The 22,826-nt window shown below is 41.3% G+C and overlaps 2 protein-coding genes across 4 annotated transcripts in view; both read right to left on the bottom strand.

The window, feature by feature from the left end:
* Positions 1-706: 706 nt before the first annotated feature.
* LOC124264635 (aldo-keto reductase family 1 member B1-like) lies at positions 707-10,584 on the bottom strand. 2 transcript variants are annotated; one of them, XM_046699376.1, is made up of 10 exons: positions 10,494-10,584; positions 8,182-8,343; positions 7,635-7,751; positions 6,678-6,755; positions 5,833-5,955; positions 4,781-4,887; positions 3,759-3,840; positions 3,077-3,160; positions 2,370-2,452; positions 707-1,053 (listed from the first exon to the last, which is right to left on the bottom strand). In XM_046699376.1, exons 1-10 carry the CDS (start codon positions 10,572-10,574, stop codon positions 1,020-1,022), a joined length of 951 nt encoding a protein of 316 aa, XP_046555332.1. In that variant the 5' UTR covers positions 10,575-10,584; the 3' UTR covers positions 707-1,019. The 2 variants fall into 2 exon arrangements, with proteins under 2 accessions (XP_046555332.1, XP_046555333.1); XM_046699377.1 differs by lacking the exon at positions 3,077-3,160.
* Positions 10,585-13,233: 2,649 nt separating this feature from the next.
* The window catches only part of LOC124264628 (cilia- and flagella-associated protein 43-like), a 45,942-nt gene continuing 36,349 nt past the window's right edge, over positions 13,234-22,826 (bottom strand). For both annotated transcript variants that reach the window (XM_046699368.1, XM_046699369.1), the window contains 12 exons: positions 22,541-22,669; positions 21,815-21,934; positions 21,252-21,359; positions 20,443-20,618; positions 18,640-18,868; positions 17,937-18,049; positions 17,105-17,264; positions 16,807-16,880; positions 16,175-16,265; positions 15,607-15,687; positions 15,183-15,336; positions 13,234-14,153 (listed from right to left, as the gene is read on the bottom strand). In XM_046699368.1, coding sequence (XP_046555324.1) covers positions 13,984-14,153; positions 15,183-15,336; positions 15,607-15,687; positions 16,175-16,265; positions 16,807-16,880; positions 17,105-17,264; positions 17,937-18,049; positions 18,640-18,868; positions 20,443-20,618; positions 21,252-21,359; positions 21,815-21,934; positions 22,541-22,669 — 1,605 coding nt within the window. In that variant the 3' untranslated portion in view covers positions 13,234-13,983. The remainder of the gene's footprint in view (positions 14,154-15,182; positions 15,337-15,606; positions 15,688-16,174; positions 16,266-16,806; positions 16,881-17,104; positions 17,265-17,936; positions 18,050-18,639; positions 18,869-20,442; positions 20,619-21,251; positions 21,360-21,814; positions 21,935-22,540; positions 22,670-22,826) is intronic.

Below are 22,826 nucleotides of genomic sequence, written 5' to 3'. Positions count from 1 at the left end.
GGTTCGCTGTGAATCCAGTTGGATTACCAACTCCTTTATTCTCTCATTGCGACGTCTAGATCTTTATCAAGTAATCTATCGAGTACTGATGAAACATGTAAACAAGGATGACAAATGAAGGGACGCCCAGGATGAAGCTCATAAATGGGTGGTTTGACTCGAGGATAAGGTTTAGTGTGGATGTTTAACGCCACAATCAGCAGTATTCCAGTGACAGTGGTATTGTACGGACCATCTAGCGATTGATATGAGGATCTGTCAAAGAAATTGTCTCGGTCAAGCCAACGAGTCTGAACACCAGACTCGCGGGTTACTCTTGGCATGGGTTCCAAACTTCACCTTCAACTGAGATCATCACAGTGAGTGAGTTTGGCTTTACGCAGTTTTTAGCAATATTCCAGCAATATCCAGCAATATCACGGCGGGGGACACCACAAATGGACTCCACACATTGAACCCATGTGGGGAATCGAACCTGGGTCTTCGGCGTGACGAGCGAACGCTTTAGCCACTAGACGCCCCGCCGTGATATTGCTAAAAGCGCCGTTAAAGCATACTCACTTACTCCAGAATCACTTGATTTGGCTTGTACATATTTCAACGGAGGCGCTAAACGACATCGACGTGCGTGGCTCCTGCCGCCAGTGCAAAGGTCGAATACAATATCTCCCACGTCAAGCTGATTTGATATGAATTAACTGTTCGGAACAAGTCAATGGTTTTAATCAGACATGAATTGATCTGAATATCTTTCGTCAGAATTTAGACGTGTAAATAGGGTACATTCTGGCCGACACGATAGTGTTCATCTGTGTTTTAAAGAGCATCTATCGTGCTATAACTCTGAACATATATGTATATATTCAACAAAGACAGTAACCGTTAGAGATATTTTATATACAGTACAAAGTAAAGTTTCTTCAAAAAGACATGACCTTACTTTTTGTTCATTATAAGCCATTCCTTGTAGGCCTCGGCCAGTAACCCACAGAAGGCGAACCTCGAGGTGATGATCAGTCTCATTTGAAAGGATAATGAGGGTGATCTTTGAACCTGTACAATGGAAAATTTCAAGTGATCCAACCACAACAGCATAAAATGAAAGTCAAACAATGTCAAAACCTATAAAGGACTTTTGCAAAAGAAGGACCGTAGCAAGTATCAGCCAGATTAAAGCATTGCAAACAGAACAGGCTATGGACTTCAATAAAGAGTTCGACCCGTGAAGATCCGGGTTAGAATTGATCTTCAGTAACCCATGCTTGTAAGAGGCGACTAACAGGATCGGGTGGTCAGGCTCGCTGACTGGGTTGACTGGTTGGACACATGTCATCGTATCCCAATTGCGTAGATCGATGTTCATGCTGTTGATCCCTGGTTTGTCTGGTCCAGACTCGATTATTTACAGACCACCGCCATATACCTGGAATATTGTGGTGTAAAACTAAACTCACTCATTCAATCGAGTTCTCACGAGGCATGGGCAGTGGTAACTCTAAACAAGTTCCCTTATTTTATTCGACGACTGTATCAATGCCTTAAAGGGCGGTGGGGAATCATATAGCTATAGTCTGTTTGCAGTGAAATCGTACCGATGAATTTCACTTTAAGCAAAAAGTAAATCAAATAAAGTGAAATTAAGATTGCGAATCTTCATAATTTTACCTTGCCAATTGAACATTTAAATCTCAAAATTTTATTCAAATTAGTATAAAAGTTGTTTAACAAACGATCATAGATTCAAATCGCTCTTACTGGTTTGTATTACAAGGGGGTAAGCGCAGTTGGAACAGTGAAACAAATGCACGTGCGGTACGTGAAGAGCCTTAACTTATAACAACCCTTGTCGTTTTCGGTGTTTCATTTGATGTGCATACCCCTTGTAATACAAACCAATATTAGCCATGTGAAACTATGATCGTTTGTTAAACAACTTTTATCCTAAGTCGACTAAAATTCTGAGATTTAAATGTTCAGTTGGCAAGGTAAAATCATGAGGATTCGCAGTCTTAATTTCACTTTATTTGTTTTACTTTTTGGTTTAAAGTGACATTCATCGGTACGTTTTCACTGCAAACAGACTATAGTGGTTAAAGCGTTCACCCTTCACGCTGAAGACCCGGGTTCGATTCTCCCACATGGTTACAATGTGCGAGGTCCATTTCTGGTGTCCCCCTGCTGTGATATTGATGGAATATAATATCAAGCGGTGTAAAACCACTCATTCGCTCACTATACCAGCAATATCGCGACAGGGACACCAGAAATGGGCTTCACACATTGTACCTGTGAGGTTCGAACAGTGACCCAAATACTCTAACCACTAGGCTACCCCACCGCCCCTCATCTCAACACGGTAGTATACTGACTGGGAGGTTGGGTTGAATCTGTAATTGCGGTTGAGAGAAGTAATTTTCTTCATATCCTCATCACTGAGAGCAAAGTCGAATATCTGAAATAAGATAAAAAAATAAAATATAATTTCAAATGTAGCAACCATGTTCACCTTCAAGGTCGACATACCAGTTACAATTGCCATAAAAGGCGACTATGCTTGTCGTAAGAGGCGACTAACGGGATCGGGTTGTCAGTTTCGCTGACTTGGTTGACACATGTCATCGGTTTCCAATTGCGCAGATCGATGCTCATGATGTTGATCACTGGATTGTCTGGTCCAGACTCGATTATTTACAGACCGCCGCCATATAGCTGGGATATTGCTGAGTGCGGCGTAAAACTAAACTCACTCACTCACTCACCAGTTACAACATACCCACTCTCATGCATGACGTGGAGTAGGTATGTTGGTTTCTTTAACACCGCACTCGGCAATATTCCAGCTATTTGGCGGTGGTCTGTAAATAATCGAGTCTGGACGAGACAGTCCAGTGATCAATGTTCAACCTAATCATCGATCTAAGGTCAAATTAGTCGCCTCTTACGACAAACGCTGGTTGCTGAATACCAGTTCTAATCCGGATCTTCACGGGTATCAAACGCTAACGATGCTATACTCCTAACAACTTATGAACACTAACAGTCAAAAAATTAGAAAAGCTTGCACGGCCTCACCCACCTCAATATTCTCTGTGATGTATTGTGGTATGACACTGCTTGGTATGACGGCATATCCACGCTGTATCCCCCATCTCAGGAGAACCTGCAAGGAATTAGTGAGTGAGTAAGGTTTGGGCTTCACACATTGTACCCACATGGAGAATCGAACTCGGGGCTTCCGCGTGACCAGCGAACGCTTTAACCACGAGGCTACCACACCGCCCCTCAGGTTATTGGTATACTCATGGAATAAAATATGAGAACTCGGTAAGAGTTTCACTGCCAAACATGCTAAAATACCAAACATTAATGTGACCGTATACATGTATATCGTTATGTGATTTTAGACGTTACTCAAACAACGTCCTAGATATTCTACTTTTCATTGTTTCGAGTAAGTTTCCCGCGAGATCTTGCGCGATTTTAGCTGTTGCTAATCACGTGACACACGCCATTCCCACAAAACGGAAGCAGACAAAACGGCTTACACTCTTTGTGAGCAACACCTAGTAACCAAGATTGTAGACTTCTTATCGATATTTGGCCGTGATACGGAAAGGAATATTTTTATTTTATGCCTTTTGGTGATGTATTTGACACTATCCATTTTGTCCTTCAACCTGTCTTTGTCACGTGATATCTGAATTAAGCGGAACATCCAGTGTAGAAGGAAACAAATTGGAGCAAATGGAAGTCCTTACCTGAGCAGGTGTTTTGTCGAATTTCTTGGCAGTCTCCACAATCGTCGGGTTTTCCATTAAATTTGGCGCATTCGGTGGTGCACTTGACGCCAAAATACATCACAAAAGTGTGGAATATAAACGGTTGACGAACGATGATAATGACGTGAATCACATCATATATCAATACATGACAAATGAGTAGGGCTGGGACGATACACTATGTCACGATACGATACATATCGCGATATTTTACCTGTGATACGATACGTATCACGATACATACACCTTGAAAGAATGACACGGTATCAAGATTTAAAATGATTTATTTCAAGGTATTTGTGTTTAACAATAACACTATTGTAATAAACAAACAAGTAACTCCATTATACTTGCGTATTTTTCTCTTAATAAGTACTTAACACGTTTAAGATAATACTGTTTTGAAAAAAAGTTGTGTATCGTTTTGTATCGTTACACCAGTCCACGATACGATAGCTGTATCAAACTTAAATGTATCGCGATGCATCGATGAATCGGTGAATCGTCCCAGCCCTACAAATGAGTATGTCTAAAATTGTCTGTTTCTCGAATGTAGGTATGAATGGTATGATGGTTTCCAAAAGCTGATATAAAGCACGTCGGTGTATAGTGCATACACATGCAGTGTAAGCCATGTGCACTGGTGTAGAAACCTGCATAGAGACCTGAATAAACGGGCATGTATGCTGGTTTAGAGACATGAACATAAGGGGCCATGCATGCTTGTTTAGAGATGAGCACCCGTTATTGACATACCCATTATTTCCGGAATCAATTAATTTTCAAAGGATGCTTACAATCATTGTGTTTGCATAGATCACATGCGTTCCACACAGTGCTCAGCTTTAGGCCACACAAACCAATTCTAACCATACCCATGCTTGGAAATTCTGTTTTATATGTTTGCTATGCATTAAAATGTCATGCTGAAATCTTCCTTTGACCCTTAACTTTTGAGTAGTATATATAATGGGAATGAGAGACGTACTTAGATAACGTACTATATCATATTCGGACCGCCAAGCGGGGAATATCCCGTTACTGCAATTCCGTGAGAATTGCAGAATTCCAAGAGTTCTACGTTGGTAAGATATGGCGTCATTTCGATCTGAAAAAAAATACGCCTTCAGTTTCTCAATGTTTGCATGGACGAACAGTAGGATATGTCCACAGTGATTTACTCTTGACGGTTGGAATTATGACCGTTTAGGCAGTAGTTCATTATGTTCGAGTGAGTGAGTGATGGTTTTACGCCGCTTTTAGCAATATTTCAGCAATATTACGGCGGGGGACACCACATATGGGCTTCACACATTGTGGCCATGTAGGGAATCGAACCCGTGTCTTCGGCGTGACGAGCGAAAGCTTTAACCACTAGGCTACCCCACCGCCCCTCATTATGTTCGAAAACTATCCCCATCTATATGCAAGTTTTGGACCCTTATTGCTTTGTTTACCCAGGTCAGGTCAATTTGCTCTTTGTCGTACAAGCATCCTGTCATCAGCAATCCATGTTGTGTGTGTGTGTGTGTGTGTGTGTGTGTGTGTGTGTGTGTGTGTGTGTGTGCCTGTGCCTGTTGGTTCAAGCGTTCGCTCTTCACGTCACGACCCGGGTTCGATTCCCACATGGGTTCAATGTGTGAAGACCATTTCTGCTTTGGCCATTGCTGGAATATTGCTTAAAAAATGGCTTAAAACTAAACTCACTCACTCACAATCCATGCTTGGCGTAAGATCGGGTTATCGGGAGGTTGGGCTCGCTGACTTCTTTGATGCATGTCATCGTATGTCACATAGATGCTCATGACATTAATCACTGGACCTCTGGTCCAGACTCGATTATTAGCGTTTATTTCTAGCTGGAATATTACTGACATGGTCAGACTCGCGACTTGGTTGACACATGTCATCGTATTCCAATTGCGTAGATCGATGCTCATGCAATTGATTACTGGATTGTCTGGTCCAGCCTCGATTATTTACCGATCGCCATCATATAGATGGAATATAGGCGAAGTTAAAAGACAACGAACATACAAACAAATCTACGAACCTGCAGTACAGCCGGTTTATAACGAATGTTGGGTATGTTCAGAAGGCGCTTCAACTGTCCCAGGTTGAAATTGGCAACCCCAATAGACCTTACCAGACCTCCATCAATCAAATCTTCCATTGCCTGTAATGTTAAGTGAGAAATTAATATCAATGTAATATGAATCCGGGTTAGAATTGATCTTCAGTAACCCATGCTTGTCGTAAGAGGCGACTGACGGGATCGGGTGGTCAGGCTCGCTGACATGGTTGGCACATGGCATCGTATCCCAATTGCGTAGATCGATGCTCATACTGTTGATCACTGGATTGTCTGGTCCAGACTCGATTATTTACAGACCGCCGCCATATAGTTGGAATATTGCCGAGTGCGGCGTTAAACAACAGTTTAACTAAACCAATCAATGCAATATGAAGTAGTAGAAATATCATTCTAAGAGATACCGACAATCAGTGTCGACAAATCAGTTGAAGTTAAGCAATGTCCGACGCGGACTGTCTTTGGATGGATCACCGTGTTTTGCAGTTTGACTCCTGAGAGTTTCTAGGACATCAGTCCTGCCCCACAACGAAGCACACTTGACACATAGTGGTCTCACCTTAGGCAAGTGAGTTTGTTCATGAATTGCCTCTGTTCACCCATGGGTACCCGGTGGGATAAGTCATATGACTGTTAACCTTCTAGCGCCTCACAGGCAGATTGGGTTATCTGGGGTAATGTTAGCGCTTTGAACATGTACAATTGCCTTGAAACAGGCGCTTTATAAATAGCCATTATTTAATTAAGAATGCTACATGATGAAATTGTTATCATTCGAGTTATAATTGTCTTAAAACGGATCTCACCTGCCATGTCTCCAGGTAGTCCACGTCATTCGGGACAAACGTAGCTTGAGTAAAATGTCCCCTTGAAGATTCATTATCCTGGTGAAAAAAAGTATGCATTCATCAAAACAGCTCAATAAAACCATTTTGTCACTGCTTCAAATATCAACCATTTCAGTCGCTGCTTCAATATTTACCATTTCTGTTACTACTTCAGTATTTACCATTTCTGTCACTGCTTCAAATATCAACCATTTCAGTCGCTGCTTCAATATTTACCATTTCTGTCACTGCTTCAAATATCAACCATTTCAGTCACTGCTTCAGTATCTACCATTTAGGTCGCTGCTTCAATATTTACCATTTCTGTCACTGCTTCAAATATCAACCATTTGCAGTCTCTTCTTCAACCATTTCACCATTTATCAACCATTTCAATCTCTGCTATTTACCATTTCTGCAGTCTCTTCTTCCATTTACCATTTCGGCCAATATTTACCATTTCGGCCACTGCTTCAACCATTTCAGTCTCTGCTGCAATATTTACCATTTCTGTCACTCAAATATCAACCATTTCAATCTCTGCTTCAATATTTACCATTTCGGCCACTGCTTCAAATATCAACCATTTCAATCGCTGCTTCAATATTTACCATTTCTGTCACTGCTTCAAATATCAACCATTTCAATCTCTGCTTCAATATTTACCATTTCGGTCACTGCTTCAAATATCAACCATTTCAGTCACTGCTTCAGTATCTACCATTTAGGTCGCTGCTTCAATATTTACCATTTCGGTCACTGCTTCAAATATCAACCATTTCAGTCTCTGTTTCAATATTTACCATTTCGGCCACTGCTTCCAAACCATTTGATCACCGTTTCATAACATGCATTATTTTCCTTGGAATAGAGAAGCTGAACCCCTCCACCATCCACTCCTACCTACAAACATCAGCAAGACGGTCGTCAACTTACTTCATGACCCATGGGCCAGTGCATGAGGTAAAGGTCAAGGTAGTCAAGTTGAAGGTCACGTAGTGAATCTCTGCACATCCGCCCAACTTTAAAGGGCTCATGAAATGTATTCCATAACTGCAACAGACATCTATAACACTCAGCTAATTCAACGTTAAAACCAATATGAACGAATTTATCACTTCGTCGTGATTTCAAGATCTATAATGTTAGAAATATATGCGGCTTGAACACGAAATAGGCAATATGTTGTTTTAAGGACGAAATATTACAACAGTGCTCCATGGATTGCAAATACGTGTGGTTGGTTTTGGCTTGGTTTGTTGTTTTACGCCGCACTTAGCAATATTCCAGCTATGTGGCGGCGGTCTGTAAATAATCGAGTCTGGACCAGACAAACCAGTGATCAACATCATGAGCATCGATCTACGCAACTGGGATACGATGACATGTGTCAACCAAGTCATAGAGTCTAACCACCCGATCCCGTTAGTCGCCTCTCACGACAAGCATGAGTTACTGAAGACCCTGTTTACAATTGACCTACTTTCGATGTCACAAAGAGCTCATCCCTCGTTACTGTACCGTCCGCCAACTTCTCTTTAATGGCGCCACCTACTTCCGGTTCCGTTGTATAGTACCACGCTGTGTCGATGTGACGATATCCTGACGATATAGCCGCTTTAACAGCGGGCAACATCACACCTTCCTGTAGACACAAACTGGTATGTAATGTCGTTTGTAACATCGTTAATTGCAGCCGGGGTGGTGGGGTAGCCTAGTGGTTAAAGCGTTGGCTCGTCACGCCGAAGACCCGGGTTCGAATCCCCACAAGGGTACAATGTGTGAAGCCCATTTCTGGTGTTCCCCGCCGTGATGTTGCTGGAATATTGCTAAAAGCGGAGTAAAACCAAACTCAGTCAGTCAGTCAGTTAATTGCAGCCACTCAGTTAACGGAAAGCCAAGATTGTGTTCCTGACGTCAAAACTGACAGAGAGCTGTGATTCTGGCCCTACTGCAGCTGAAAGTCGCGATGGGGTCCTTCAGTCAAAACTAGCCGAAAGCCGCGTCGGGGACCCACAGTCAAAACTAGCCAAAAAACACGATATGGTCCTACTCTCAAAACTAGCCGAAAACCACGATATTGTCCTGCTGTCAAAACTAGCCGAAAGCCGCGATAGGGTCCTACAGTCAAAACTAGCCGAAAGCCACGACATGGTCCTACATTCAAAACTAGCCAAAAGTCGCGATATGGTCCTACAGTCAAAACTAGCCGAAAGCCACGATGGGGTCCTACATTCAAAACTAGCCAAAGGTCGCGATATGGTCCTACAGTCAAAACTAGCCGAAAGCTGTGATGGGGTCCTACAGTCAAAGCTAACCGAAAGCTGTGATGGGGTCCTACAGCCGAAAGCCGCGATATGGTGCTACAGTCAAAACTAGCCGAAAGCTGTAATGGGTCCTCCAGTCACAACTAGCCAAAAGCCATGATGAGTTCCTACAGTCAAAACTAACCAAAAGCCATGATGGGGTCCTATCATCAAAACTAGCCGAAAGCAATAATGGGGTTCTACAGTCAAAACAAGCCGAAAGCCGCGATATGGTCCTTCAGTAAAACTGGCTGAAAGCAGGGTCTTCACAGGTCCAATAACTGCAGGGCTGAAGGTGATGGCTATTTAAAGCTATCCTAAAGGCAACCAGTGCTTTGGTCCGTGCAGGTGAAAATCAGGACAAGGGAAGTCTGCGTTGGCATTTTAAGGAGGCAAATTCCACATGCAATTGAACTGCACTCTTTGAAGCTAAAAATGCAAAATTGTATATCTTATCCGTATGACCCCTCAATAATAACGCTGAGAATCTGTTAAATTATAGACTTAAGTCTATAGTGGGCCTCAGGTGAAACCTGGATTCCCTAACCATTTCTCGTGTTCCCCTCCGTAATATTGCTGGAATATTGCTAAGCGGCGCAAAGACCAACTCACTCACTCACTCGTGTGCATGTTGTATAATATATTATTTTTACTTCTTGATTTCCAACTTTCAACAATTTTGTTAACTCTTATTTCCGGAAAAGAATCTGATGTGAAACCAACAAGCAGCAGAATGTTATACAATTAACAATTGTATTATAAAATGGATATGTTTATAAGTCAATACAAATAATTGCAATGGCAGTCAATGGTATTGATGTAATGTATAATCCCAAACCTAAGCCCCTGATCCCTTATATAGTCTTAAAAGTCTTCCTGAAATTTCAGGGCGGTGGGATAGCCTAGCGGTTAAAGCATTCGCTCGTCATGCCGAAGACCCGGGTTCGATTTCCCACACGGGTACAATGTGTAAAGTCCATTTATGGTGTCCCCGTCGTGATATTGCTGGAATATTGCTAAAAGCGGAGTAAAACTTAACTCATTCACTCACTCACTCTATATCAGAAAACTAATTATCCTGCCCCACAAAGGTTATAGTAAGACAATAACAAACTCACTCACTCCTGAAATTTCTGTACTGTGTTGTTCTAGAAGCTCCAGGATCACCCTTGGCCCCAAAGCGTCTTAATATAGTTACTCGCACACCACGCACTCTACTCATTATCTCAGTTGGTATACAATGACATTGTGAAATAACGGTTGACATGTGACTTTTATTTTAAAATATCACAGGAGCTGATACAGCTTTTGAAAAAAAAAAAAGGGGAGAGAGACACACTATTGAGAAAAAGGAGGGGCACACTTCATTTTCACCCGAGTTTTAATGGTCATTTAACATACTTTACAGCACAAAAGGGGGATGCGCACCCTGCAAACACCACCCCCACCCTCCCTGAATCCACCTATGATTCATATAATAGATTGTTACCTTCCTGTTTGCAAACGTCCCGAATCCTAACACTGGGAAAGGATAGCCCGTATTGAGCTGTATGTTTGGTACAGCGGCCATGTTGTTTGAACACGCGATAACTGTTGTCAAGGTCAAGAGATAACATCATCTCCTTGACATGCCACGAGTCATTGTCTTTTTATCTTTTTGCCCCCAAACGACTGGAAGCACAGTTCATTTTATTCGTGGGGCAGCGTTAGTTAATCTGTAAATGCGATCTTTAAAATCTACCTACTTGGCATAACTAGATTTCTGATATAGAGTGAGTGAGAACAAGTTGAGTTGGTCTAAGTTAACGCTCATCACGAACCGCACGTGCATTTGTTTCACTGTTCCAACTACTGCGCTTACCCCCTTGTAATACAAACCAATAATAGCGATTTGAATGTATGATCGTTTGTTAAACAACTTTTATCCTAAGATGAGTAAAATTCTGAGATTTAAATGTTCAATTGGCAAAGTACAATTATGAGGATTCTCAATCTTAATTTCGCTCTATTTGATGTATTTTTTTTGTTTAAAGTGAAATTCATCGGTACGTTTTCACTACAAACAGACTATAAGTAGAAAAATCAGTTTTAGAGTTTGTCATCCAAAGATTTTGCCTTCACCGTTATCATGTCATTTGAAGACGAGATATCCATTTCCGATCAGTCCATGTACATTTATATTAACTATCAGTGTGCTGAATAGATCTTGGGGCGGTAGGGTGGCCTAGTGGTTAAAGCGTTCGTTCGTCACTCCGAAGACCCGGGTTCGATTCCCTACTGGGTACAATATGTGGAGCCCATTTCTGGTGTCCCCGACCGTGATATAGCTGGAATATTGCTAAAAGCGGCGTAAAACTAAACTCACTCACTCACTGAATAGATCTTAGCGACATGCCACAAACTTGTGTGCCCTTTACTGTTCCCATGGAATGAGTAAGGAAACCCAAACAAACACTCCAAGCTAATAAATTACTTCTAATGTTGTGGGGCGATTTCTGGTCTCCCCCGACTTAACATTCATACATTCATATCGCAATGAGGCTGGAATATTGGGAAAACATACAACTCACTCACTGATAGACAATACGAAAAACAAAGTGAGTGAGTGAATGAGTTTAGTTGTACTCCGCTTTAGCAATATTCCAGCAATATCACGGCGGGGGACACCAAAAATGGGCTTCACACATTGTACACAAATAACAAAATCCTGGGCGTTCATAAAAATACCCGTTAAAGAATACTTTTATTTTGATCAATATATAACCAACTATCCAACGAACAACTGCTGTGACTCAAACAGACTTTTCCAGAAAAATGGTATTTCTGGAACAAATTATGTTCTTTTTTTTAAGAAACATATTGATCGGGTGATGTTAACATGGGTGTCAAGTGCTGGGTTCGTATACAGACTTCGTGATATGAGTGAGTGATTGAGTGAGTGAGTGTGGTTTTACGCCGCTATTTAGCAATATTCCAGCAATATCACGATGGGGGACACCAGAAATGGGCTTCACACATTGTACCCATGTGGGGAATTGAAATTTAATTTAGTATTTATTTCGAACATAGTATTAGATGGAAATGCACACACTCTACAATAAACAAATTTTGTTTCCATAAAGACAGAATGTAAAGAAAATGTCAGATTGTACATGGTTCGTTGCTCGTCTACTTTGTCTGCATTAACGGTTACCATATTTGTCATGCCCTCATTTCATACCTACATCATTTCCTTTCACTACGTGAGTTGATTTATTGTGTTGTTAATGGGTACAAGATATGGGGTGAGAAGAGGCCCTCAGGTATTTGAGACCTTGTAAATATACCCATATCATGATTTGAGATTTGATCCCATTTGTTTGTCATGAATCATTTTGCACAGAATCATGATAAACAATCATGACGATAAAGCCATGCAGTCATTTTGCACCATCATAAGGATGTGTCCAAGGTTGAAATATTTTGCACAATCATAAGGATAAAGCTGTGCAGGTTGAATAAAGCTGTGCATGGTTGAATCATTTTGCACAATCATAAGGATAAAGCTGTGCAAGTCGAATTTTTTGCACAATCACAAGGATAAAGCTGTGCATGGTTGAATTGTTTTGGACAATCAAAAGGATAAAGCTGTGCAAGGATAAAGCAAACAATCATAAGAATAAAGCCATGCAGGTCTTTTTTGCACAATCATAAGGATAAAGCCATGCAGGTCAATTATTATTGCACAATCATAAGGATAAAGGTGCATGCAGGTTGAAATTATTTTGCACAATCATAAGGATAAAGCTGCAGTGCAAGTCGAGTTCTTTTGCACAATATCATAAAGGATAAAACAATCATGACGATAAAGCCATGCAGTTCAATATTTTGCACAATCATGACAATAAAGCCTATGCAGTTCAAAAGTATTGACCACAATCATAAGGATAAAACTGTGCAGGTTGAAATATTTTGCACAATCATAAGGATAAAGCTGTGCAGGTCGAATTATTTTGCACAATCACAAGGATAAAGCCATGCAGGTCGAATTATTTTGGACAATTATAAGGATAAAGCTGTGTAGGTTGAATTATTTTGCATAATTATGAGGATAAAACTGTGCAGGTCGAATTATTTTGGACAATTATAAGGATAAAGCTGTGCAGGTCAATTATTTCCTCTTGGAGAACGACACTCAACACCACTGCACACAATACTGTATATGAATGAAAAATACAAACTAAATCTGATACATGTATAATACAGTTTATTGATCTTCATTGTAACTTCAATTTAAATATGAACAAACCAAGCAATACATTAACAACATTAAATAACATTGGTTTGGAATGGCATCAGACATCACAGTTTTGGTCATAAAACTTTGAAGATGTAAAGTCATCAAAACATGGTGCAAAAGCACATGCAAGTAATGCTACTTCCAGAGTCGGACGGAAGGTCAGTTACAAACCAGACATCCATGTCTTGCAACTCAAATATAACAAACAGACATGTATGTAAAGCAATGGTATGCAACTCTAACATAGCTAGACGTAATACTGTGAACAGTCATATCATAGTTGATGGGAAAATAAGTTGATATTTTTTCTAGTTTACATATAGAATCTTAAAATTCACTTCAATGTTAAATTCAAAGCTGATTGATGAAAGAAATGATCCATATTGTATGTAGTTCCATTTCTCTAGTTCCCAAAATGCATTGAACAATTGGACGGAAAAGATGATAAACATTCATATCAACTCCCTTTCAAGACTTATATTTCACTTCTTACTATAAATTATAATAAAATGGGCCAATCAATGGCCTTCCAACTTGAAAAATGCCAGACTGAATGACAAATTGTAGCATCAGTTTTTCATAAATATTTCGTCCTAACATCTGACCAATTGAGCACAATTCTCTCCTGCGTTTGTGTTCCAAGGATTTACTTCAGTTCTTTCATGAAAAAGTCTGTCTGTCCCATGCATTTGTTCATGAATCAGTGTTCCACTTGCACAAGAGCAGGGAACGTCCTCATCCTGAGTCTCTCAACCTCCGCCCGTAACACTGCAACCTCCTGTGCTTGTGCTTTGGCAAGGTCAACAAGCTTCCGCCTCTGTACAATCTCCTGGTATCGTCTTTCTGCCCCGGTGTCCATCCGACGGTCAGCTGAAACAAACAAGCATCTGTGTCACTGATGATGTCAAGACATTTGGATTATTTTTGTCTTGATTTGATCTTGGTGTATCCTTGTATTGACATCAACACATGTTACTAACACAGTGACTTGATCGATGTGATCCCTCTCATTAACTCACAGCTGACACACACAGCTCCCCACTGACGGGATTGAACTGATTCCTGACACACATACATAACTCACCATTGGCTTGATCGATGTAATCTCTCTCACTGACACACAAACATAACTCACCATTGACTTGATCGATGTGATCCCTCTCACTGACACACAAACATAACTCACCATTGACTTGATCGATGTGATCTCTCTCACTGACACACAAACATAACTCACCATTGACTTGATCGATGTGATCCTCTCACTGACACACAAACATAACTCACCATTGACTTGATCGATGTGATCCCTCTCATTGACACACAAACATAACTCACCACTTGACTTGATCGATGGGATCTCTCTCACTGACACACAAACATAACCCACCATTGACTTGATCGATGTGATCCCTCTCACTGACACACAAACATAACTCACCATTGACTTGATCGATGTGATCCCTCTCACTGACACACAAACATAACTCACCATTGACTTGATCGATGTGATCCCTCTCACTGACACACAAACATAACTCACCATTGACTTCATCGATGTGATAACTGTCACTGACACACAAACATAACTCACCATTGACTTCATCGATGTGATCCCTCTCACTGACACACAAACATCTCACCATTGACTTGATCGATGTGATCCCTCTCACTGACACACAAACATAACTCACCATTGACTTGATCGATGTGATCCCTCTCACCGACACACAAACATAACTCACCATGGACTTGATCGATGTGATCCCTCTCACTGACACACAAACATAACTCACCATTGACTTGATCGATGTGATCCTCTCTCACTGACACACAAACATAACTCACCATTGACTTGATCGATGTGATCCCTCTCATTGACACACAAACATAACTCACCATTGACTTGATCGATGTGATCCCTCTCATTGACACACACATTGACTTCCTTGAGCTCGATGTCAAGTCCTGAGTTCTCCTTGTCCTTAGACTGTATTGTGTGCTGTAATTCATTAAATGTTCGCTTCTTCTCCCTCATGTTCTTGTCATGGTGCTGAATAAGAAGAATATATTCTGATCAATGTTTCCTAATCTTCACCATTGACTTCCCACTAGGAAGTATATATCAGGGACAGATATATATGATCTTGAAGCAGCTGACCGATTACAGCCCCACTATTCCTTGAAAAAATTCATGATAGTAAATAACATCAACTTTACATAAATTTACAGTTTCTTAACCAATATTTTCAATTTTCTGGACATTTACTACAGAACTGTGTTAACGCTGGTAAAATAAGAAAATAGTGATTGGAAAACCTACTTTCTTCTGTAATAATATGGTCTGCTCAAGAATGGCAATTTCTTGCTGCTTTTTGGCATCATAATCGGCTTCATTCAGGAACTGAAACAGAAACAAGAGAGTGATCCGACTTGAATATAGTGTGACCTGGTTTGTATATAATTTGATTGATTTGTATATAATGTCAACTAACTGTAGTGTCAACTAACTGTAGTGTCAACTAACTGTAGCGTCACCTGACTTGCATAAGGATGGAGATCTGCATGTTGTACAGCATGTGATCTGACTTGAATATAGTGAGACTTGACTTGTCTATTGTGTGATCTGACTTGTATATTGTACATCGATAGTCTGTGGGTTGTATGTTGTATAGCCTGTATATACTGTGATTTGTAACTTCTTTGAGTGGCGACTTTTGATACAGATTCTTGTACTGTATGGAATTCCTGCTTGGCAACAGTACAAGATTCTGTATCAAAACGTCGATGTTGTTATCCATAAATTTTAATCTATATTCTGTGGTTTGAATGATGGACAGACAGTGATCTGTAACAATGAAGTGAGATGCACCTCCATCTATGATACTCACAGCCTGTATTTCCCTGGTGACCTTGATGAACTGAATGTCCTTCATCTTGTTCTGAAGGTCCGTCATCTGCATCAGCATCCTCTTGTGTTCCCTGCACACAAAACATCCTTCTTGAAGGCAAGACAACATCTAACATGACTTCACCTCACTCACATACCTGCTGTCACTTCCTTCATCAGATTAGACATCACTGAACTAGGAAAACTGGAAATGTCCTAACCTAACAAAGTGGGTAAGTGGGCTAAAATAAAAACTTTTCGTTCTCAAGCAATGGCTTTTGACAATGTGTGCAGTTAAGTAGCATGTGTTTTTAAGGGGTAAAAACATGTTTCACCTTTGATGTTCTATCAATGTTGATATGAATCCTGAGAGAGTGAGTGAGTTGGGTTTCATGCCACTTGTAGCAATATTCCAGCAATATCACTGCGGGGGACACCAGAAATGGGCTTCACACATTGTACCCATGTGGGAATCGAACCCAGGTCTTCGGCGTGACGAGCGAACGCTTTAACCACTAGGCTACCCACCCTCCCCTACATGAATCCTGAACAGTGAAACAAACTTATTGATAATCAAGTGTAGGTAGTGCATTTGTGTGAAAGGCAAGAGGGGTGCCCTAAGAAAGCACTAACCACTCCAGCTGGATGATGCCCTTCCTGAAGTCCTTACTCTCCACCATGCTGGTGATCTTGCTCTCGCCCAGTTGCTGTAACAGAGAGTGACTGTCAGTAAAGAGCATTTCAGTCAGATTGTATATGAACTGATTTTTTCATTGATTGATTGAGTTTAGTTTAACGCCACACACAGATATATTCCAGCTACATGGCAGCGGTCTGTAAATAATCGAGTCTGGACCAGACAATCCAGTTATCAACAGCATGAGCATCAATCTACGCAATTGGGATACGATGACAAGGCTGTGGAGCTTACCTTGATGGTGCTGTTAAGCTCCTCAACCACAGTTCTGTGAGTCAGGACGCTGTTGGTGTAGTCATGGACGAAGGACCCAGCATCTACCTCCACCTGCCCCTGCTTCAGCATCAGCTGTACCTCCAGGTTGAGTGTGAAGCGCTGACGATCCTCCTTCAAACTGGATACAACAGAGATAGTGGTGATTTTTCATACTGGAACATGCTCAACTCAAACGGGAAGATGGCTAACACTGTCTAGATGAATGAATAAGTAAAAGGAGTTCTATTTGTTCAGGAATGAATGAGCATGGTTGAATGTTGCATTGCAAAGTATTATCAGTAATGTCACAGTGGGCAAGCTGCAACTCAGATGTATATCTCTTTTAAGAAACCAACAAATACAATGACAGTCTGTGAATGTAGCAACTAGTTCAAGTCATGAGTCTTGTAACATTCTGTTCCATTAATAAGCTCAGCTTGTAATAGTCCACAAAATAACACTGTTATTCCTGTACGTACACATTTCTAAAAATGATTCTAGGGCCATGTTCAAGCTATAGGTCTAAAAACAGTAACGCACAAACTGCAACGATGATGACCAACCAAGAATCAAAACTGCATAGAATTTGGGATTTGTAGTCACAATCAGGCGCTTGACATGACAAAGGGACACGACTCTGCCAAACAAGTTGTGATGACAAAGAGAATGGGACCATATTGCTAGAGGCGACAACAATTATGCAAATTTTGACGAAGTAAGCATGTTACACACTTTTTGATTGAAACAATTAAAAAATGCGAGAACAATCAAACACATACAATATATTATCTCAGAACTGTGAAACACTCACCTCTTTATCTGTTTCTCTATATCACGAATCTCTTCCTCCAGCGCCACATCCTCATTCTTCCTCCTTTGCTCAAAGTCGGTCATCTCGGCATACACCAGGGATTTCACTTTCACCTGCAGCCAGGATGAAACTTGTCATCAACAATGTCAGAAGAAATACAGCCTTCAGCAAGCTCCATCAATTAGGTTAAGCGAAATGGAATGTCATGTTCAAGATTACTGCACTTATTTAGAGACATCCATGTGTGTGTGGCTGCTTGAACTGTTATTGTACTAGGCAGCCTTGTGGTTAAAGCATTCAGTTCTTCACAAAGAAGACCCGGGTTTGATTCTTGGCAAAAATGAAAGGGAGATAACTCTTGTATAGTGAGTGGGTGAGAGTGAGTGAGTGAGTGAGAGCATGGTTTGATACTGCTTTTAGCAATATTCCAGCAATATCACGCGGGTGACACCAGAAATTGACTGGGTAAATTACCCATTTGGGTAATCCAACCCAGGGCCTAGATTTTCGAAGCTCTCTTGGCGCTAAGATAGTCGTAAGTGCCATACATTAACAGTAACTTACGACCATCTTAGCGCTAAGAGAGCTTAAAAAATGTAGACCCTGGTCTTCGGCATGACGAGCCAATGCTTTAACCACTAGGCTACCCCACCGCCCCAACTCCAGTAGAACTGCTCTACCCCCTAATGGTCGTTACACCTACCAACTGTTCACTGTAAATCTTGTCCTTCCTGTACGTACACATCCTCTTCCACACATGACCCTCCAGACCCTCCGGCATGTTGCTCTCCCGGTCCATCTCCTCCAGAGCTGCATCAATGGAGGCCTGGGCAGCTGCGTTCTGTCTCGCTGTCGTCGGCCGCTCTGCCGCGAACGGGTTGGCTGAGTTCACATCAAGAACAGGGGTGTCTACTCCCTTGAATTTCTGTCCTCTGAAAAGAAGGAATATTTTTGGCAAAGGTTATGATCTAACTTCTTTCAGTGGCATTTTAGAAATTAGGAAGTACAATATAGCCAAACTTTATGCATAACAACTTTACACTCACGAAATGAAAGAAGATGTTATCCATAAACTTCGTCTATATACAGCTTGTTCAGCTTGACCTGAGCTACTCTACATATGCATGACCCGGGAGGTCAAATGGCACAAACGGCAAGTCAAGTTAACTTCATTGAATAGGGGAGCAGAGAATGTTATCAATGTTGCTGCTCGCTGCCTAAAAGCCTGAATCGGAAACATTAAACCATATGTAGCTTCTTTTTTTAAGTTTAAAGAAAGTGAGGACATTCCTGACGATTTCTTGACACTGACATGTCAAACAGCGACTTATCTCGGATGTTCGGACATGTTGACAATGAACTGACAAAGGTGCACCCCTTCACAATAATAGACCCAACCAGTTGTGACACGGTCACGCAATGCAGTAGTATTCACTTGATCAGGTCAAGCTGAACAAGCTGTAGTTACAATCAAAGCAGAGAGTACATCAAGGCCCTACAGAAGTTTGTCAACAAAATCTTTAACTTATCCTGAAATGTACACCTGAAGACACTACACACAGGGAGAAAAAATGTACAAACAGAACAAGTTGGTTGGTTGGTTTAACACTGCACTCAGCAATATTCCAGCTATATGGCTGAGGTCTGTAAATAATCATGTCTGGACCAGACAATCCAGTGATCAACATCATGAGCATCATCTATGCAATTGGGATACGATGACAAAAGCAACCAAGTCAGCGAGCCTGACCACCCGATCCCATTAGTCGCCTCTTACGACAAGCATGGGTTGCTGAAGACCAATTCTAACCCGGTGATCTTGACGGGTAAAACATGACAAGTTATAGCAGGAACAGTCAGTAAATACACCGAATTAGTATAGATGATGGGTACGGGGTCAGTCCACTTAAAATTATGCAGCAAAAAGTTGCAAACTGAAGCAGCTGCTACAATGGTTGTAAGCATTCAATTTGCTTAGCGGGACGTCAAGATATAAATTACGAAATGGATCTTTATCCCATTGTCTATGCTATTCATAGAAGTGTATTTGTTTGTCTTTTGTAATTTAATACCATACACAACAATACTATATATAAACATAGCCAGACAATCCAGTGACTGATACTGGACGGTGCCATACAATCAACCAAGTCGGCAAACACCACACTCAGCAATATTCCAGCTATATGGCAGCAGTCTGTAAATAATCGAGTCAATCCACTGATCAACATCATGAGCATCGATTTACACAATTGGGATACGATGACATGTGTCAACCCAGTCAGCAAGCCTCACCAGATCCTGTTAGTTGCATCTTACAACAAGCATGGGCTACTGAAGATCAATTCTAATCCGGATCTTCACGTGTTCAGTCAGGAAGTGTGGCCACCACATTGATTTTGCCACCTCTTCCTTCCAGCACAGGTTGCTGAAGACCTGCTCTAACCCAGACTCCCTGCTGATGATGGAACTAAAACATCATCCCTCCCTCTCAGCCATTACCTACCTTGGTCTCTTCCTGAACAGACGATACAGTTGATCTTGCATGATGGCTGACACATCAGCAAACTCCCTCTTGAAGGATCGGTCCATAACTTTGTCCTCTGCTAACAGGATGTCGTACTCATCCTTAAACTTGGCCAGGTTCTTTGATGATTCGGAGGCTGCCTCGCTCGACAGTTGCTGAAAGCATTGCATCAGTGCAAAGTTCATGAATTATTCACATTAAAACCGTGTTTTTCATAACTTTGGAATATTTTCAGTACATTCCAATTCTGTCTCTCTGTTTTAGTAAATGAAAACATTAATTTAACCTTTATGGCTATTTTCCGTAAATAATTGTATCAATCAATCAGTAAAGCTTATAAACTTTCAACAGAAAAGGTCATGCAGAAATTCTGCATGATGTATATAATATCCACAATGATATAATGGAGTGGCCTCAATCATTTACATTTGGAACTTATGGCTTATGTTCAGGTTTAATAATCAGACAATGGGGAGGTGTCATCAGATCTCAGTTTTGGTTTGGTGTTTAACACTGCACTTAGCAATATTAAGCAATCAGCTAAATGGCGGCGGTATGTAAATAATCGAGTCTGGACCACACAATCTAATGATTACCAGCATTAGCATCGGTCTATGCAATTTGGAAAGACGACATGTCTCAACCAAGTCAGGGAGCCTGTCTGCCTGATCCTGTTAGTCGCCTCTTACGACAAGCATGGGTTGCTGAAGACCAATTCTAACCTAGATTTTCACAGGTTATCTCCACTCAGACAGGTATCGTATCACAGGTCAAGTTTGCTGCCTCACCTTGAGCTTCTTCTTGTGCTGCTGCAGCCGGACCAGCTCCTTCTCCCTCACCTCCAGCTCCTCCTCCTTCAGCAGCGCGAACCGCAGACGCTGGATCTTCAGCTCCTCCTGCACAACACAAGATTACAGTAGGTCTTGGTTAGACATAATTAAAACCTGAAAACAACCACTTCAGAAAGGTCTAGGTAGGATAATGGCCCTCATTGTCAACTGGAAATGTCACATTTCAAAAATGCAGAAAGCTTTGAATCGAAAGAAAATTATCAGGCATGTTCCAAAAAATGAGAGGGTGAGGGTGATGATGATTTAGGGGGAGGGGGGTCACTCATTTTGTTCTGAGGAGGTAGGGGGGTCAGCAATATCCTTCATCCTCACATGTACGTGTACATGACATGCAGGGCGGGGTCACTTACTTTGTACATAAACTATAGGGGGAGGTCATTCACATTGTACATGCTTCATCATACAAATCATCCTAGCCATAAATTATGAACAGTCCCAAAGACCAGGGTGGTCAGTCCCTGAAATGAAAATGTGAAATGGCCAGTGTATTGTCTACTGACCTGATAGATGACCATCATGACCTTGATCTTCTTGAGGAACAGCGTGTTAAGTGTCTCATCAAAGCCAGACATCCCGTCCTGGATGATTCCCTGCAGCTTCCGCAGCTCCGTCTCCAGTTGCTGGAACACATGGAGCAGTGCATATACACCATCCAACTGTAACACTGTCTCTAACAGTGTATATTATTGGTGTAAACATGGGGGATAGAGTTTGAATAGATAACAAATAATTTCACTTCTTGTTATTTTTTACTACTACAGATTGTATAAGAAAACATAAAACTGAATTTACAAACTGTTGTGTCACTAATATATAAAGTACTCTATTTACTACAAGAGCACAGCGAATTCATGGAATTGTGATAAAGATGATGCTGATGATGATGATGATGATGATGATGATCCAGTGACTGAGGACCAGACAATTAAGTGATTGATATCATGAAGTGAGTGAGTGAGTATGTTTTTGTGTCACTTTTAGCAATATTCTGGCAATATCCCGGCGGGGACACCAGAATTGGGCACAAATTGTACCCATGTACCTGCGTCTTCGGCCTGACTAGCCAACATGATTTCCACTAGGCTACCCCACTGCCCCTGATATCATAAGGAACAACCCACACCATCAGGTTATGTTGATCACCTCCTTGTTGACTCTGACCCTCATGGGTTTGTTTCTGGAGCAGACAAAGTTCCAACATACTAGGCAATTGGGAAAAAACCTACCTTCCTGTATTTTTCCCTCTCCTCGGTCAGATCCTTGACCTTCTTCTCATAGTCACCAGCCAATTTCTTCTCGTCCTCGGACCACTCTTCCTCTGCCTTGCTGATCATGAAGTGTGGCTTGGGAACATCCTGCATGGAAGCAAACAGATCCAGTTAGCAGCCATCAATTGTTTGTTTGTTTGTTTGTTTGTTAAGCAATCTTCCACATGTAGTGATCAAATAGTTCCGCTATTGATATAGTGATCTATAGCTTAGCTACATGTGTCAACTGAGAGCATCTTACATC

Source organism: Haliotis rubra, unplaced genomic scaffold (genome assembly GCF_003918875.1).
Source record: "Haliotis rubra isolate DU_JTF1 unplaced genomic scaffold, ASM391887v1 Scf933, whole genome shotgun sequence".
Classification (NCBI taxonomy): domain Eukaryota; kingdom Metazoa; phylum Mollusca; class Gastropoda; order Lepetellida; family Haliotidae; genus Haliotis; species Haliotis rubra.
The sequence above is the reverse complement of the archived record's forward strand: the minus strand, read 5'-3'. Positions and strand labels throughout refer to the sequence as shown.